Below are 17614 nucleotides of genomic sequence, written 5' to 3'. Positions count from 1 at the left end.
TTGTCAATGTTATAATTTAAATATAATAATAATAGATGGTGATTTCACAAACTCTCTAACTTCAGGATTGTGACTTACAGATTAATTGTAAACTTTAAAATGGCAATTTTTTAGAGAAAATGTATTTTCCAGTCAGATATTTGAAGGCCTGTCAATTTGTGAAAATTCTGAGATAAAAAAATCTTTTGCTGTTTACTTTTGTAGACTTTCTGCTTTTGGGATTAAGTGAGAATCAGATAATTCAGTCTTTCAGAGTAAAACCTGGTGCTGTTTGGAAAGTGGCTGTGCAGGTGCTCCTGGGTCTCCCCTTGGCAGTTCCAGAGTTAAGTGTTCCTGCAGGAGATGGTTCTCAGAGTGGGAGGATGATGCTGCTTAGTCAATTAGCTGTTTATACCTGAGGATGGGATAGGCCTACATATGTGGGTTTTTTTAATGGACAAAAGAAATTAATGCCATATAAATGTTCTTGTCGGAGCAGATGGTCCCAGGTTGGTGGGTGATGCCACACTGCTGCAGTCAAGGAAAATGGCCTGTTTGTGAGATTCCATTAGCAAGAGGTGTTTGCCATGGGTGCAGCTGTGCTTGGCTGCTTTTAGTGGAGGTTGCCCCATCTTGAACTTTGTCTTGTTGTATCAGTTGGATGGCAGAAGACATTTCAAAACACTGTACTGACAGAATTATTAAATACCATTGCAGCCAGAAGAGCTGGGAACTGTGTCATCTGTGTCATTAACCTCTACTATTTTTTGACATTTCAGAAATAGAATCTCAGCCTGCAACTAAGCTTTGATAGCACTGAGCTTAGTGCTGCAGGTGGGAAAATGGTCATGTTACGTCGCTCATCAGTCTAGGGATGAACTGGTTGCACTTAAAACATTTCTGTTGTGACTGGCAGGGTGATTTTTAACTCGCCTAGATTTGTACAGATATGCAGAGGATCCAAGACTCACCAGCAATTAAAAGTTTGATGGATAGTTTGGTTGTACTCTTTTTAGCTCTTTTAACAGTTTCAAATACAAGACTCTAATCTTCATCATCTTTTTTTCTCTCCACTCCAAAGCAAAGCCTGACAAAGACTCAAGCTGTTCTCCTGCAGCACAAGAATTGATGACAAGATTGGGTTTTTTACTGGGGGAAGGGATTCCAACTTCTGCTCACATGGAAGAGAAAAATGAAGTTATGGTAGGAAAATTATATATATTTAATGTTCATCCTGTTTCAGAGAGGACTAATGTTATTTCCTCTATTTCCTAGTTGCAGTTACTTGATACTTATCAAAATGCAATCTGTTTGAATAGACATATAATAATAGAATCGTACTTTATTGCTAACAGGTGGGTATCTTAGGCATGGAGGACCAACTCACAGTTTCAAAGCAAACAAACTGAATTATCTCCTCATCATTTCTAGAGGTTAAATCTAATCTGAGAATGTGAATAGCTTTTGGAGTTCTCTTGACCTTTTTTCCTTTCTCAGAACCTTTTTCCTTTCATTTTCAGTGATTGCTGAGAATGCAAAATATCAGTGTTGTGTTAAAATGGGAACATGCTGGGGGATAGGGTTGTGTTTATTTTTTCCTGAGAAGTTCATGTCGGTCTGGCAGTCTTTCTCTGTCATTTGGGGTAGAGGGATTGGAGAGAAGCAAGCAGCTATTGTCCATATGAAAGTCATCTGCTAACCAGAACTTCACCCACTTTTATTCCCAGTCCTCATAAATCTTAGTGCATCAGTTTGGGTTTCATTGCTAGTGAAATGTGGGTAAGACTGCAGTTCTAGTGTTTCTGTCCCAAGAGTAACTAGAGGAGGTGGAAGGGAAGGATATCCAGAGAAGAAATTTGCTTCACTGCAGTTCTTCCACTTTCATTAACTGTGAAATTCCCTTTTTTAGTTCAGAGGTCACTTTTTAAGAGTAATATTAAAGATTAAGATTCCCAATCTAAACAAAGCTTCCACTTCTTGGAGATTTTCCCTGAAAAATGGGCTCTTTGGTTTGTTCTTACTGTGCTTCCCCTCGAGGTGTGTAGTTCTCTGCCGGGCAGTGTCCTGCTGTGAGTGAGTGTTCCTGCTCTTCCCACGGCAGTGTGCAGTCCCCAGCCGAGGAGTGAGTCCCTGTTCCACCCTGACCAGCAGCACGACCTCCCCCAGCACCGACAGCCCCTGCTCCACCCTCAACAGCTGCGCCGGCAAAGCGGCGGCCAAGGGCAGCCCCTGCGGCACCATCAGCACCCCCAGCTCCACCCTGGAGAGCAAGGACAGTGGCATTATAGGTGAGCATCCCGAGGGGCCAGGTAACTCAAAGCAGTTTCCTCTGGGTTGTACAAGTCTGAACAGCTGCTTCGTGTCCTTGTGTTTGGTCCTGCGCTGTCCATGGATCCTGTTTCAAATCCTCTGTGCTCAGAAGATTGAAATCTTGTTCTTGGCTGTAATTGTTGCTCAGTTGCTGTTGTAAGGTGTGCATTTTTCTTCTTTTATTTTCCTGGTGCAGTTCTAATTTCTCCTTGTTTTCCTTTAAAATAATTAATTTCCTCTGTTTTTCTCCATTTCTTATTTTCCTCTGCCTTTTTCCTTTCCATTATGTAGGTCAATGCTTCTCGTAAGGGTGAAGCACAGCAGAGTTTGAAGCTGGTTTAATTTCCAGCTGAGAAAACTATAATTGGTGTGACTTCTTATGAGAATCAAATCAGACTGGTTAAAAACAATGCAAACTTTTGATTAATTAGCATGAAAATGAAACTAAAATGGGGCATCGTGGAAGAGGTGCAATTGTGTGATTCTCCACTGAAAGGTGACTGAGCTGAGGGTGCAGGTGCCTCTCCTGTGGGGAGTCAGTGATCACGAGAGGCAGCCACCCTCACAGCCCAGCTGTCACACAGCTCCTTTTACCACCTAGCTGAGTGTTTCAGCCAGTCTGATCAGCACTAAAGAAAATATTAAATTCCCTTTCTGCCTCATTTGTGCCATCTGTTTGTGCTCCCTGCCCCAGTGGGTCTCTGTCTGTACCACTACCTCCCTGCACCTTCGGACACTCACGTGACAAGCTTTAATGTTATTTTCTGCAAGGTCAGACTGAGATGTTAAAAGCATATTTTTCATGTTACAAACTGCTGTAGGAAGGTTTATTCTTCTTTATTGGTTTAGTCTTTTTTTAATGCTGATTCTTTAACTAAGTGATTCCTTTTAAAATTGGTTTTAAGCTGTTAAGATTGCCAACAAAACCAAAGCTCAAAATGCCCCCTATCACAATGCTTTCTCAATACACAAAAGTGAACTTTTGGTTTTATTTAAGTCCAGCTGATTAAGTGAGTTTAGGGAGGCTGAAGAATGGAAGCAGTTCTAGATCTGAAATGCCTGAATTTGACAAAGTAACCTTAAGACATGTCATTGTGTCTGACTTTGAACTTAGTGCTTTTCTATTTACAACTTCTGTTTGGAGAAGGAATTCCAAGTGCAAGTGATGTCTCCCTGCTTGTGAATTCTGCCACGGTGATTACTCTGGTAACACTTCACTCTTGATTTTATAGATGCTTTTGCATTTTATTATAAAGTGAGGTCATAAGTTTTGACATAAACTATTGTTTCTGATCCATTACCCTAAAAGACGTTTGTCATTCAACAAAAGACTCTTGTGTGTGAAACTTCAGTGCTTCAGTTTAAGAAAATGATTTTGTGAACTCATTCCATAGCAGATTTTTGTCTGGTCAGCTTGGTGTAAGATCTACTTTTGAGACAGTGTGAACATCTTGATGTAAAGGAAATGGTATATCAGAATTGTTGCTCTTGGGAAAAGAGCACAAATGTAGATACTGTATGAACCTACTACCCAGGCTTTGCAAGCTTTAAATAGTCCAGGAGTATATGCATGTTCTAAATAAGATCAGAAATAGCTTTGTGTTTGCTTGAAATAGTGTATAGGCATGACAACTACATCATCATTTTATAACCTTCTATGTACTAATATTTTAAAGAAAATATTTTAGAACACAGTGGTAAAAGTTGCTTATTAAACTACTGAAAAGGAAGAAGTTTAAAAAATAAAAGAAACGGGAAAAAAAGTCCTTTATTATACAGGGAGAAGAGAGGATGGTGGAGCTGAGAAGTATGTGAGCGTGAGAGCAGAGAGGAGAAAACTCCTAGAGCAGGAGGGAAACTTCTGTGTAGCTCCTTCAGGCACTATGTGGTTCATGGCTGTGGGACCACATGAAAATCATCTGCTGCTGCTCTGTGGATCTGTTGTTGGTGTCTCAGATTCAGGGAGAACCTGAACACGCCCTGGCCACCCATGGCAGCACCCCTTGCATCTGTAAAGGCATAAAGCTAAGAAAGGAAAGAAGAGGCATCTCTCTGATAAGTGACCTGGGTGTTTCTTTTTTATATATAAATGTCTGAGCACCCAAATGTGGTTTTAGTAGCAAATGTGCATTTTAAATTATGCTTAGCAGGTATGTTTTCTGATGTCTTGGACAGCGTTCATCTAGCCATGAAAATATCTTGCTCTTTCATGCTACTTACATGGGCTTCCTTTATATTTCTACTCCCACTGTGTTTTCTGGGCCAGCAGACTGATGGGAAATCTGTCTTTTCTCCCTTTCCCTCTTTTTTAGATACAGTTCAGGTTTCCTTTTGTTTTCCAGTGTTCTACTGCTGTAGCTGAATCCTTCTTTGCTTCTGTTGAGTTTGACATAATAGTAGTGGAGGCAGGTTTTAATCTTTAGCAATGAGCTGAGTAGGAGAAAAGATTGGGCTGCTGGCCAAAATGTAAGCTTTGCTGGATCCTTGCCCCTGTTTCAGTACAAAATCTCGAGCAGCCAGGTTTCCTGATGCTGCATCTCACTCCAGGAAGAATCAGAGCTTTAAAGTTTCTGTACTTCAGGAAGAACCAGAGTTTTTTGACACGACCATCAAAATTAAATAATTTGTCCTACAGAAGTACAATTTAAAGTGTGTGGAAGGATTAATGGAGTGCCTGAAAAGTTTTTTTCTTCTGCTACCTCTAAATTGTGTATCGTATTATTGGTCCTTCTTAGAATACAAACTCTTGAATTGAAGCATCTGATCTTACATTCCTTACGAATGTGAGCCTGGGCTGGAGTAACGCAGAGTTGTACAAGTACCTCACCATCCTTAAGGGCTGAAGCTGCAGTGCAGGTGGTGTGGAAGGAGAACAGTTGGTCCTTCCCCTGCCTGGACGAGGCTCAGTTCCAGGGACTGCTCACATGGTTGGGTTTCACTGCAGCTCCAATATATGCCAGAATGTTTTACTCGAGGAATTGGCCAGTTGAGCATAGAACTGCTATAATATAGCTTTAGCTTTTAAATTGTTAGCCTAGAGAGGACCCAGAGTTCATATAGATACTATTATCTGAACTGGTACTGATTTTTTTAATTTTATGGTTTCTTAATCCTGATGTTCTTTCATCCTCTATTGTATTTTCCTCTGTTGATTAAAGTGTTCAAAATGCACTGATTGTTGGCTTAACCTTTAATAAATATTTATTGTTCAGTTATTTTATGAGTTGTACAAGTCTGAACAGCTGCTTCATGTCCTTGTGTAATTAAAAAAGTTTTAAATGAAAGTGAGTAGTTTCAATATTAAATATACCAAAGAAGTCTATATCTGTTCTTAGGCAACAAGGTGAGCATAATTTTATGAAACAGTACCTGAGTAGGCCTTCAGGAGTACAAATTCTTCACACCTTCAGTTATCACAGGAGGCCCTGATTAAATGCAATCTCAGGCAGCTAAAGACACACTAGTAACCCCCAACCACCAAGGTGGGACATTTGGATCCCCTGGATGTTGCAGTTGGTGGTGTCTCAGTGCAGTGAGTGTGTGCAGCAGTGGAAGGCACTGCTCTGGAACAGCATCCAAAGGCACCTGTGTGCTCTCAGCTGCCTTTAACTGAGTATCCCTCTAGGTCTGTGTTGCTTATTGTGCAGCATTGGAAATTTTCATAGCAGTATAAGCACATCTTACTACCTGAAAGTTTCACTTAGTATTGAAAAATTATGTGTAAATGTTTTCAGGTGACATCAAAAACAACCTCCCCAAAAAAACCTTTCTTTGACCTTCTGATTTACTTTGTACTGCAACTCACTGAAATACTTAAAAAACCTAAATCAGTATGTTTAATGTAATTTGAAATTTTGTTAATATACTCAGCTGGTTCTTTTACATTGTGCATCTGGCCTTGTTTGCTCTTCTTGACAATAAAATGTAGCAGGTAGCTAAGAAAGGAGCAGTGAATAGCTCAGTTGCTGGAAGGTTTCTGAGGAGATTAGTTTGCCAGATATGTGAGTGCAGGCTATTTACCATCCTAATGTAATTATGTATTTTAGATGAGACAGACCTGAACAACATTGAATTTTAATCATTTGTGCTTCACAATGCTGTTTGAGAATGACTGTTCTAACAAGTGTGCCATGTTCCTCTGGTACGTACTTTAGTTGGGTTTTTTCACTTTTTTCAGCCACTATAACCAGTTCATCAGAAAATGATGATCGCAGTGGATCCAGTTTGGAATGGAGCAAGGATGGGAGTCTCAGGGCTGGAAAACATCACGGCATCAGTCGTGATCGAAGGACAGATAATTGTTCACCAGTTGCAGAAGAGGAGACCATTGGATCTGCTGAGAATTTGCCAAAAGAAGTACCAACAGGAGAGGGTCCCCTTCCTTACGCTCAGAGTTCTGGCTCTTTGATAATGCCTCGTCCAAACTCCGTTGCAGGTAAAGTCCTGAGGTAGAAAACAAGGATGTTCTTAATGGGAGGACATTTCTGTTGAATCTTTCTGTAGTTACATTGTTAGTACGGAAGCGTCTCTGCAGGACAGAAAGAAAAAGCTTCTGTTCTGAACTGAATAAATGAACATTACCTACATAGATTAAAATTGTCATCCAGAGGGCTGTTACTATGCTTTCTACTAGGTACTGGTTAGGTCAGGACTTGGTAAGTCCATCAGTTGTTCAAGGATTCTATGTGGAGTCAGGGAGTACCTGAACCTGTTCCTAACACTTCTGGCCTTGCTGAGTTGGTTGTTCTCACAGTGCAAAAGGAAAACTTGCTTAATGTGAGAACTGTTTGCAACATGTGGAAGTTAAGGCAGATGTGAGGGCCATCTAAATGGGGAAAAACTCAACCAAATCTTCAGTGAACTTAACTGAGAAGCATTTTGTAAAAGTTATGACATGAATGGCATTGCTGCCATTGTCTAGAAAAACTTCTCTGTAAGTACGGTGTGGAGGAAGAACTGTAATAAATAATGACACTCTTGGTATCTTACGTGGAGAGAAGAATAATCTTCAGTCCTTTACTATCTAGCAACAAGCTCAACCAAACTGGAGGATCTGAGTTACTTGGACGGACAGAGGAACGCTCCTTTACACACCTCGATGCGCTTGCCTTGGCACAGCACGGCCGGCGGGAGAGCCCAGCAGGAAGGTAAAGGTGCCCGCTGCCAGCTGCCTCTGCCCTGGCACACTCACACAGGGGTTCTGCCATGGCATGGGCTGTGATCTTCGAGAACAGCCCTTCAGAGTCCTCCTGGACACATCACTCCTCGTGTGTGCAGATAAGAGGCTCGCTTACACTCTTTCCTGCACGATGCTGTGGTTCAGAGATTGAACTGAATGCCTGTGCATCTGTCACAACCAGTGGCAATTAAAAAGCAGAAAAATCTAAGTAAACTCCTGGTAAAACTGATCTTGACATCATATGTAGACACTATATGTGCTCTTTCACTGATGGCTTTTCATAGTTGTAGTTGGATGCTGAAACAGCATTTGTGTAACATTAGATTTGGGTAATGAATCTTGAGAGCATTTTATTATTGAACACTATTATTCCTGTAAATTTTAATGTATTTTATGCAATCAAACCCAAGTTCTTCTCTAAGTTGTCAGGTGTTTGCCAAATATATAGATCAAGTAATCAAGCATGTAACTTCTGATCTTGTGATTTCAAAAGTACAAAAAACAAGGTAGTAATTTTTTTATATTACTTTAAAAAGAAGGGTTTTTTTAAAGCAGAAAAAATTATTTATTTTGTGTACCTTTCTCTGGTTCTCTGTAAGTGTCTTTACAGATCTGAAGACCTAACACTGAAATGCTCAGCAGTGTGTTCACTCTGAAATGAAAAATACTTGGCTCTTCCCCATTTATAGAATTATTAATGCATTTTTAAGAAGATTTTTTGGATTCTGCAACTTATTAATTCAGTTGTAAAAGAAAATCACCAAATTATTCTTGTAGCTTCTTTCCTTTACAGTTTAATTCAGGAATTATGCAGGAACTGAGCAGAGCAGTCTTTATTGTTTTCATAATGAAGGCTCTAAAAAGTCAGATTGTGACCCCTAAATGCTGTTCCCTTCTGAAACTGTGCTGTCTGATTGCATGTCAAGTTTCTTCTAACGAACCTTCCTCCCTGTCACCTCTTCCCAGCTCGTTTCATCCCCTACAAGCCCCAGGACATTTTGCTGAAGCCGCTGCTGTTCGAGGTGCCGAGCATAACCACAGACTCGGTGTTTGTTGGTAGAGAGTGGCTGTTCCAGGCCATCGAAGAAAAGCTGCAGAGTCCCGACCCAGCGGGGAACAGAGGAGTGGTCATCACTGGAAGTGTGGGGTTTGGGAAGACTGCCATCATCTCACGGCTGGTGGCACTCAGCTGCCATGGAAGTCGCATGAGGCAAATCGCTTCAAACAGCCCCAATTCATCCCCCAAAAGTAAGTTCCTTTTCCTTGTCTGGGTTTGTGCGCTGACAGAAGGAGTCACATGTTTGTTCTTTGGCTTGAGGTCATTGGGCCTCATCAGCTCCTTAGCACACATGTATTTCTTCAGTGAGCAAAGGAAGCTGAAGTTAAAATTGTATGTTCTGACCAATACCTTCTACATGACATAGCGTGGGCTCAGCCCATCAGAGAGGTGGCAACATGAGCCAGTGTGCAGGATCTCTTCCCTCTGCCAGGCAGTGTGTACCCCAGGCTCTGAGATGTGACTGTAGTAGTTTTGTCTCCCATGAATTTGGAAGGGGAGCAGTGAGCTTTTCTTTACCTCTGTGTGCCACGTGCTTTCCATAGAATTACTGTAGAGGTGAGAATAAAGCTATGGAGAAACCCCTTCTGTCTCCTACTGGGATCCATAGCATCCTGTCACCAGACCAGTCCAGTGCCTACATTAACTGGAGGGGTGATGAGGCTGCTGTTACTGCTACTTCCCCTCCTGACACTTGGAATATTACTATTATTAATAATAACAATGATAAATTGTTTTTGTTTCCCAAGAGTTCAGTCATATAATAACTGTTAGTTTAAATGAAGCATCGTATGTGTAGTGTTCTGAGGGAAACCCTTCACATCAGCATGGTTTGGCTTTCAGTAATTCTGTAGTTTTGACCTAAAAGTCTGTTGAGTTGTTTTAAGATTGTGAAGTTGCAAATGTGGGCCTGTATTTGTCAGACTAATTGCAAGTTTCTTGTGGTGCTATTTCTCAGTGTTAATTTTTATTCTAGCAGTAAAAATACTCCATGATGTTTTCCTAAAAAGCAGTCTGCTACCAGCAAATTTGGTCTCTTTTGTATTTGTTGCCTTTTCAAATCAGGTGGTGACTCCTGCCAGGAGATTCCCTTAAGCCAGTTACCCCCGTGTGCCCCTCCAGCAGGAGACAGCAGTGCAGTGAGGACTCTGCCGTGTCCTGCCACTCCTGAGTACAAAACTCAAACAGGAGATGCTGTGAGGCGCCTCGCTGCAAAGGTGAGCTCTCACTCCTCCCAGGGGCTCAGTGTGCTGGGGAGCTCCAACGTGGGGTCACTGCTGTGAGAGCCCCCTGGGAGGCACAGGCAGTGCTGGGAGAGGGGCATCACCTGGGCCCCTCTGTGGGATGGCTCTGTTTTGTGGCTGGTGAAACCAGCTACCTGCCCCTGCTGCCCTTCAGGGGATCACTTGGATCCTTCTTGGTCTTTAAAGGAGTCGGGTTAACAATTTCTCCTCAGTTTTATGCAGGTGTGGGAAGTTGGGATCCTTTCTTTGCCAAGGGGGCTGTTCTTCTTTACAGGGAGCTGCTCAGTGTACCTTCCAAAAGCAAAATTGGGGGCAGAGGGGGTGGATAAAATCTTTGGTCTGTATATAATCCGTCTCTGTGCTGCTATGATACAGGTTGAGTCTGAATGTAGTTCTTCTGTTTTCCATACTCTGAGAGCCTGAGGTCATTTTTGCATTGGATTGCTACGTTAAGGGTTTTATTTTTTGCCTAAGTAGTAAAAATAATGAATATCTGAATTGCATACCTTATACGAGTAGTTATAATGAAAACCTCGTAACACATGCAATCTTTGAAGTGATATGTGTTAGTTAGAAGCAGTGCTATGAAAGCCACTGAAGTGCAGGCTTTTTGCTTGCTGTGACACAATGTTTTCCTTGTGGTTGGACTTTTTTTTTTTTTTCAAAGAAATATGGCTTATGTACTGGTTTATTTTTTAGTAATACACACCTTTGCAATACTCACAATAAAGCTAGTTGTCCCATTTCTCTATTGGCTTATGTGAGCATGTCTTTAGTAGCTGTCTGTCATTTACTTCTGCGTGATGGTGATCAAAGTAGTCCTTGGTTGTTACAGTGTGAGACTCAGTGTTGTTAAATCCCAGCTAATAGGTCAGAGCCTCAAGTTACTTCCTTGTACTGTTTAGTTATTGAGCTGCTTCTCCACTGTATCCAAATGCCACAAATTCAAATTGCTGTTTTCCTGTCAGAACGTGACACTTTGGTTTCTTTTCCTCTCTGCGTGCCCTGCAAGGTCAAAAATCTACTCCGTTGCCTCCCTCCCTGTGTTTGACCCAGGCCTGCAGGGTTGGATCTGACACTGCAGACTGTTGTGTAGCTGAGAGAGAGGTTTAATAACACTTTCCCATAACTGCACTACCTACCAACCAGCTGACACGCCGAGGAGGTGACGCTTTCCGCTTTTCTCCCTCTCCAGGTGGTGGCTTATCACTACTGCCAGGCTGACAACACGTACACGTGCCTGGTGCCCGAGTTCGTGCACAGCGTGGCCGCCCTGCTGTGCCGCTGCCAGCAGCTGCCAGCCTTCCGAGAGCTGCTGTGCAGGGAGCCCCAGCTGCAGAGCCTGCTGAGCCTGCGCTCCTGCGTGCAGGACCCCGCCGCCGCCTTCCGCAGGGGAGTGCTGGAGCCGCTCTCGCTCCTCAGGAGAGGTACCTTCAGCAGGGGGGACTGGGACATGGAACCTGAACTGCAGAGAAAAGAAATAAATAAATAAATAAATAAAAAATAAATAAATGAAGTAGCATATGCCTGGAGAAGGATTATTCCTTAATTGTGGTAGTTGTTTGTAACGATGATAGGTGGGTTTTCAACAGTTGCTTTGTGTTTTAAATTAAAATTTTTTGACATTTACTAAAGGTCATGGAAACATTCCCCCACCCCCCCACCCCCCCAGAAAACAGAAGGATAGTTGTAGCTTGTAATTAAGGCTGCACATTCACATTAAAGGATTTTTTTTTCAGATGCTTTTGAGTTTTGTCACGTTTTCTGTTGTAATTGTCTGTGCCTAAGTATTTGCAAAGTGGATGAGGATAAAAATTTGAGAACAAAAATGTGTCATTTAATGGGAGAATTTGTTTTCATCCCTTTCTTTTTTATTTTCAAATTTCAGAGCAGAAGATTCCTGAGGAAGACTACATAATTTTGGTAGATGGTTTAAATGATGCTGAATTTCATAAACCTGATTATGGTGACACAATTTCTTCATTTATCACAAGTATAATCTGTAAGTTTCCTCCCTGGCTGAAGCTCATTGTGACTGTAAGAACTAATTTCCAGGTAAAAATACCTTTTAGCACTTTTCTTACCCTTAAAGACTAAATGATCATTTATACTGGTGTAGCTGCATTATTATGAAAAATACTGGGTTTACAGGAATTCAAAGTAAAGTCTCTTGGGTTTTTTCCTTCCTCTGTTGTCACATGTTTATTCACAGTGCACAAATATGATATTGGAGGCCTTTTTAGTTGTAAATCACTGTCTTGGGTCTGCCAGTAGAATCGATAAGAACTGGTGAAATTGGAGTCTGTTCCCTTGGCCCTCAGGACTGCCTTGGCAAGGTGCAGATGTGCCTCAGTGTGGCCTCCTGGGGTTCGTTCCATCTCTGCCTGCCTGCCAGGAGCACTAGGAGTGTCTAACTGGCTGAAAAATTGATTGATTTCTCAACTAATTTTTTTTTAATTTTATTTTCTGCAGTAGGGACTATTCCCTCTCTGGAGACGTGTGTCTGTGATTAGGACATCTCACTAGCCTGACAGTGCAGCTTTTAGAAATCCATATAACTGCATAGAGTGGAATAGAGAGTTCCTTTTTGTGTTGTGGAAGTGTGGAGACATTTGTTTTAAACCCTTGTGATACCTCTGTGCAAGAAGTTTTTAGTTCCAAAACTTTAATTTTAGAAATTTTAAAGTAAAACTTTAGAAGTAAAACTTTAGAACTTTAGAAGTTTTACTTTAGGTAAGAAGTTTAAGTTAAAAGCTGTAGAAGCTCTTCTTTAAAATAAAGATCTTTTGGATCTTTATTTACATAAACATAAAAATGTGATCAGGTGAAGCTGCTGAAGTGTTGGACTGTGCCACACTTGGCACTTGCCTTCAGCCACAGTGGGCTGGGGATGTGTGGATGGTGCCCTTCTGGTACATAGTTACTGGAAGATAAAATGAAAAGGAGATTCTTTTCTCTCTTGTAATTTATAATATTTCTTAATAAATCTTTGTTTCTCAATATATCATTCCTCTTACCTGCCCCTTCCCCTGGCCCGTCTTAGGGTCTAATTCGGAGCTAATTTCTGTAGCTCATCCCTTTCAGCTGCTGAGCTTGGTCACTGGTATATTTGATGCTTTCCTATGAAAATTGATGAAATGTAGAAGTACTGTTCTACCTGTTATCAGGGGCTGGTATTTGCAGAGCCATCACGGGGATACTAAATTGCTTTGTGTGATACTCGCTACAGAAGAGAAACACAGCAGAGATGTGTCGTGGAGTTCTCAGTGCTGGAATACCTTAATGCCTCTGGCTTTGTTTTTTCTCTCCCCCCCCTCTCCTCCTCACAGGAAGTAGTAAGTTCACTACCATTTATTGCAATATCCCTGGACAATTTTCCAGACAACAAAGAAATTCACGATGATTTGAATGCTTACATTCAGTACAGAATTAATAACAGCCAGGAAATCATAAACAACATATCTTTAAATGGAAAAGCTGATGCAGCTACTATTGGGAAAGTGAGTAACCACCTGATCATGAGAAGCCTGGGATCTTATCTCTATTTGAAACTCACTCTGGATCTTTTCCAAAAAGGTCACTTAGTAATCAAAAGTGCAAGCTACAAGGTTGTTCCTGTGTCTCTGTCAGAGCTGTACTTACTGCAGTGCAATATGAAGTTCATGACAAATTCTGCTTTTGAGCGAGCCCAGCCCATACTCAATGTGGCCCTGGCATCCCTGCATCCCCTGACAGATGACCAGATTTTCCAAGCTATTAATGCGGGACAAATAAATGGGGAACACCAGTGGGAAGACTTCAACCAGAGGATGGAAGCCCTTTCGTGTTTTCTGATCAAAAGACGTGACAAAACACGCATGTTCTGCCACCCTTCCTTCAGGGAATGGCTTGTCTGGAGAGCAGATGGTGAAAACACTGACTTCTTGTGTGAGCCAAGGTAAACAAAACATGCAGTAATTTGCTTTCAAAGAACTGCAATTATATTTTATATTATGGATTGCAACAGCTGCTGAGAGGAAAGAGGGATGTTAAAGCACAACTTCACCTAATTTTTTTCCAAAATTAAAACTTTTATATGTTTAGAAGTAGACTTGACTTGAAGTCAAAGGTTATGATGCATAATTGACTCTGTAGAAGTCACAAGTTTGCATTTGCCTTTGCTGCTAGCTTCATGGAGAAATGAGAGTACTGTGTTGTTATGAGCGCAGCACAGTGGTTAAGAATCAAGTGCAGCAGCACCTTGCCTGTGCAGAATGCAGGAATAGAAGGGGCAGATCATTTGGGCTCTTTTAAACATAAAAATATTAAGACATTTTGTTCTGTAATGATATCCTCCTGGCATTGTTTCAGTTTGTTCCAGCTCCCTTTCTGTGACTTGGGGAGCAGGAGTTGGTTGAGTTGGAGACAATGACTGTTATTGTTCATCACATTCTCACAGTTAGCTTCTTCCATTTTTTTCATGTTCTTCAGGGTTTACAGTTTTTTGATTTTACAAAAGAATAAATAATGCTGACACGTGAAATTTTAACCAGCCCAAGACTTGTCTGTGCTTTCGTGTGGTTGTAGCAGAGCCAGTTCTGTAGGTGGGACTGGGAGGTTGCAGCCTCGTGGCCCCCCCAGTTCCACCGCACTGGGCACTCCCAGCACCTGCCCCAGCAGCAGTGGGGGCTGGAAAGCTGCTGGCTTTGGAAAGCTGCTGGCTTTGGAAAGCTGCTGGCTTTGGAAAGCTGCTGGCTTTGGAAAGCTGCTGGCTTTGGAAAGCTGCTGGCTTTGGAAAGCTGCTGGCTTTTCTGCTGTCCAGAAATTTCTGCAGGCAGAGTGAGAAGCCCTCTGCAACTTCCCCCCTAGCTGAAGAGCCCAGTTAGCATACGGTCAATTGCCCTGTTCCAGAGTATATCTCATTAATGAATAGTGTGTGATAACCCTGTTTCCTCAGGTTTGTGGCACTGCTAGAACACTGACCACCACTAATGTAGGTGCAGAATTACTAAATTTGCATTTTATCTCAAATTTCAAAAGGATCCAGATCTTGTGCTTCTGATAGAATTGGCATCTCTCTCAGGTGCCTGCAGTTGCTGGCTCTGAGAACACAAAAGGGAGCAGTAAACCAAAGCTGACATGGGGCCCCTGTGAGGGACAGCAGAGAAATACCAGGACTGTGTTTCAACTTCAAAATTTACCTTTTTTCTTTTTGTGTTATTTCATTATGGAAGGAATTTTGTTCTGTTGTAATGGTGTGTTTCAGTAGTCTGACAAACTTGAGCTGTTAGGATATTTACTGAGAGACAGTTGGGATATTTACTGAGAGACAGTTACAAAAGCGGTTCTCAATCCTTTTTACTAGGAATGGACATGCTCTACTGGCTTTCATGTTTTCTCGACAAGAGGGAAAGTTAAATCGCCAACAAACTATGGAACTTGGTCATCACATCCTTAAAGCTCACATTTTTAAGGTAAAGCTTGCATCTTAGTATTTTTATTACCTCCTCATGTGAATGGGTCACAGAGATTCTCCTCTGACTTGCTTGGATAATTTGTTAGGAGCTTGTGCAAAACATTGGTAGTGCTAACGATCCAAATTGTTACTTCTCTTTATAATGAGTTGTAAATCAAAATAGTATTTCTAATCCTATAGAGAGATCTCCTGTTATATCATTCCTGTTAGGGTTTGAGTAAAAGGACCGGAATTTCTTCCAGTCATCTCCAAGCCTTGTGGATTGGTTATAGTACTGATGGACTGTCCACAGCACTGGCTTCTCTAAGAAACATCTACACACCCAATGTGAAGGTAAGAAAATCAGCCTTCTCGTCCAGTCAGCGCTTCGTCTGGTGCTGCTGCTGCCATTGGTTGGTGTTGAAGCTTTAGCAGAAAAGCTGCTCACACCTGGACCTGAACTCCTTTGTAGCAAGCCCTTATGTGCTTTTGTAAGCCGTGGTTGAAGTCCAGATCAGTTTTCCTGGCTGGCTTTGAGGGAAAGGGGGGTTAGCCCTGGCTCTGCTGCAGCCGTGCTCGGCAGTGCAGGGGGTGTGGGTGCATTTCTGGGGCTCAGACATCCCACGTGGCCTTGCTGGGCAGAGCTCAGCCCTGCTTGCTGCTCTGGGAATGTGTAACAGTTGTAACAGGGGGAAATGCTGTGAGAAGAAAGGGTGTAAAATGCCTAACTTTGCACTATGATTTGAATCCCCAGATTATAGATAGGGAAATCCAAGTGGGCGAGATGGAATTTGAGCCAGCGTTCCTTTTGGTTGGGAAGTGCATGTCCATGAACACACACGTGCAGGCTCTGCTGATTTTTTTGGAGGTTGCTTTTTATGCAGTCTGGTTCTCTCATATTGGAGACAGTTACTTAAATCTGCAGTCACACAGGTACTTGTGGTGAGAGTAGTGAGTTGTCGAGGGAGAGACGGGTCTTCTATCGGGAGTGCATTGGTCAGTGATACAATAATTATTTACCAAGAGAAGATTCTACACTCATATATTGCTATATATGTGATAAAGTTGATGTCTGCCAGTAAAATCTCCATCAAAAGTAGGGAGTAACTTATGGGTACCTGATCAAGATGTCAAATTCAGGCAGATCGGAGGAAAATTTTGTCATGTTTAAATTTAATTTTAGGTGAGTCGGCTGCTGATTTTGGCAGGAGCAAATGTGAATTACAGGACTGAAGTACTGAATAATGCTCCAGTGCTGTGTGTTCAGTCACACCTTGGGCATGAAGAAGTAGTCACTCTTCTACTAGAATTTGGAGCTGCTATTGATGGCACTTCAGAAAACGGGATGACAGCCCTGAGTTACGCAGCTGCTGCCGGTCACATGAACATCGTGTCACTGCTGTGTAAAAGAGGTGCAAAGGTGAGCTGGTGCATAAAACTGCAGAGTGTGCAGCCAAGAGAGTCAGGCAGAGGCCGAAGAAAACTGTTGTAGATTACAGAAATATATAATTAGCAGACATAGGCCTGGGGGGCAGTCCAGACTTCCCTGAAGCGTTTTCCTTGTGCCATTAATCACAAGCCTCTGCCAGATCTGTTCAGCCAGTTTGGGGTGCACCTCACTGTGCATTTACAGGACCTTCTCATCAGCTTACTCGTCTTACTGAGGGATTGTCAGAGCCCCCTGAAGTTGAGGTAGAGAGCATCCCCAGCTCTCTTCACCCCCCTTCCCATCCTCTTGGAGCCCCAGGCTGTCCAGCTGACCATGCCTGGTCTCCCCTTGGTGAACCCATGCTGAGAGCTCCTGGTCACCTTCTTGTCCTTCATGTGTTTGGCAGTGGTTTCCAGGATTCTGTTTGCCATCACTTTCCAGCCACTGAGGTGAGGCTGCCTGGTCTGTAATTCCCCAGATGTCCCTGCCTGTCCTGGACAGCAGGAGTGGCAGGTGCTCTCTTCCGGTGCTGGAGGTCTCCTCTCCAGGCTTTTCACTGCTCTTTTTAACCCCCAGTGTTCCTTTTCCCACATGCAGGCCGACTGTGCAGACAAGAAGGGCCAGTGTGCCTTGGTCCACAGTGCCCTGAGAGGGCACTGTGGCATCTTGGAGTACCTGCTGGGGCTGGTGTGGGTGGCTCCGTGCCGGGAGCAGGACGCGCTGCGGAAGCGCCAGGCGCTGCACCAGGCCCTGACGGCTGCTGCCAGCATGGGGCACTGCCAGGTGGGTGAGGGTCACACTCAGGGCACTGCCAGGTGGGTGAGGGTCACACTCAGGGCACTGCCAGGTGGGTGAGGGTCACACTCAGGGCACTGCCAGGTGGGTGAGGGTCACACACGGGACACTGCCAGGTGGGTGAGGGTCACACTCAGGGCACTGCCAGGTGGGTGAGGGTCACACTCAGGGCACTGCCAGGTGGGTG

General features: G+C 42.9%; 1 protein-coding gene across 2 annotated transcripts in view; it reads left to right on the top strand.

Annotated features, from left to right (window-relative positions):
* TANC1 (tetratricopeptide repeat, ankyrin repeat and coiled-coil containing 1) overlaps window positions 1-17614 on the top strand; it is a 55343-nt gene that overhangs the window by 25472 nt on the left and 12257 nt on the right. The window contains exons 3-18 of one of the 2 annotated variants that reach the window (XM_027907516.1): window positions 410-423; window positions 479-512; window positions 773-813; window positions 1061-1182; window positions 2081-2267; window positions 6467-6724; window positions 7317-7436; window positions 8435-8716; window positions 9591-9742; window positions 10965-11196; window positions 11658-11824; window positions 13099-13706; window positions 15114-15222; window positions 15435-15557; window positions 16387-16623; window positions 17230-17415. In XM_027907516.1, the coding sequence (XP_027763317.1) occupies window positions 410-423; window positions 479-512; window positions 773-813; window positions 1061-1182; window positions 2081-2267; window positions 6467-6724; window positions 7317-7436; window positions 8435-8716; window positions 9591-9742; window positions 10965-11196; window positions 11658-11824; window positions 13099-13706; window positions 15114-15222; window positions 15435-15557; window positions 16387-16623; window positions 17230-17415 (2872 nt within the window). Of the gene's footprint in view, window positions 1-409; window positions 424-478; window positions 513-772; window positions 1183-2080; window positions 2268-6466; window positions 6725-7316; window positions 7437-8434; window positions 8717-9590; window positions 9743-10964; window positions 11197-11657; window positions 11825-13098; window positions 13707-15113; window positions 15223-15434; window positions 15558-16386; window positions 16624-17229; window positions 17416-17614 lie in introns of those variants that run through there. The other variant, XM_027907515.1, reaches the window with a different exon arrangement.

This window comes from Empidonax traillii, unplaced genomic scaffold (assembly GCF_003031625.1).
Source record: "Empidonax traillii isolate 1590-97213 ecotype Southwest subspecies unplaced genomic scaffold, ASM303162v1 scaffold1487:size278866, whole genome shotgun sequence".
Classification (NCBI taxonomy): domain Eukaryota; kingdom Metazoa; phylum Chordata; class Aves; order Passeriformes; family Tyrannidae; genus Empidonax; species Empidonax traillii.
The sequence above is the reverse complement of the archived record's forward strand: the minus strand, read 5'-3'. Positions and strand labels throughout refer to the sequence as shown.